Consider the following 1,127-nt stretch of genomic DNA (forward strand, 5'->3'; position numbering starts at 1 on the left):
GTCGTCGTCATCGACATCGACGACAAAAGAGATTCCACAGACAGCCCGAGACGACCCACGTCAGAGTCTTCAGTGCAGTGCAGTGTGGGCTCAAACATTCCTACCCGACGTCGTGAGGGGATAGTACGCCAATCTTGGAGCTACCCGATGATGGGCTATACCATGTTCTACGAAGAGGCAGAGAGCAATGGGCGCAAAGAGGGGAAGGTGGTGAAGAAATTCGCAAACTTGAGCAGAAGTGCGGTGGGTGGAGAGAGAGAGGGGGGGGGGGGGGGCAACGCCACCGGCCCCTAGCCACACACCGCTGTGTACGTGTACTACAAGCCGGCGTAGCGGCCGGCCCGGGCCGCTGGCTTGAGGCGAAGCAATCAGGATAGAGGGGGAGGGGGGACGGGAGGGGGGCAAGCTCAGTTATATTTACGACCCTTAAGTATACACATAAGCGTGATGTCGTTGGTATCTCTCTCAGCCCCGCACTCGTTCAGCATTATGCCTCCTCTCTCTCTCTCCGCTGCTGCCTCTCCATTTCTCGCACTGATGCGGTCATTCTTCTTGTTCTTCCCCACGCCTCGCGGCACGCCGCGCTGTATACAGCTGGGGTCTCCCGCTAAGCCGCGCACGGCTGCGGGGCACATGTTTGAGGCCGTCAGTGTGTACACACTTATCAAACCCGGGCTAGGCTCCCACAGGCGCCCCCGTCTCCCACCCCCCTCCCCCTCGCCCACTTCCCTTTCCCTTTCCATCCTCCCCCAGTTCTGTTCTCCCGACGACACACACTTACCTTCTTTTTCTTGGGGATGTCGTCGAAGTGGTCGATGACAATGCCCTCGTCCGTGGTGCCCTGTGCCCAGTAGCAGGAGCCGGGCTCAGACAACGGCGGCGAGGGGGTCCCGGACCGCCAGGAGCAGGCGTCCGAGGACGGCGACGGCGACAGCCTCTCGGACCAGGACACACCTGCAACAAGAAGGGCGGCGGTTAATTTAGAGTTGGGGCAAAATAAAATAAAAGCGATAACTAAAATTTAGTTTTGATAACTGTGTAATTGTAAATTTTGTAAACCATATTATGGTTCTACACTTGTAGCGGCCGTGTATGGTGCGCCAGGTAGCGAGTGCCGTGCCCGAACC

The 1,127-nt window shown here is 57.9% G+C and overlaps 1 protein-coding gene across 2 annotated transcripts in view; it reads right to left on the bottom strand.

Annotated features, from left to right (window-relative positions):
• Positions 1–1,127, bottom strand: part of LOC113214977 (zinc finger protein 395) — a 160,364-nt gene that overhangs the window by 58,345 nt on the left and 100,892 nt on the right. For both annotated transcript variants that reach the window (XM_052264345.1, XM_052264346.1), the window contains one exon: positions 782–954. In XM_052264345.1, coding sequence (XP_052120305.1) covers positions 782–954 — 173 coding nt within the window. The remainder of the gene's footprint in view (positions 1–781; positions 955–1,127) is intronic.

The sequence above is a fragment of the Frankliniella occidentalis genome, unplaced genomic scaffold (assembly GCF_000697945.3).
Source record: "Frankliniella occidentalis isolate FOCC.00 unplaced genomic scaffold, Focc_3.1 Scaffold18, whole genome shotgun sequence".
In the NCBI taxonomy this organism is placed as follows: Eukaryota; Metazoa; Arthropoda; class Insecta; order Thysanoptera; family Thripidae; genus Frankliniella; species Frankliniella occidentalis.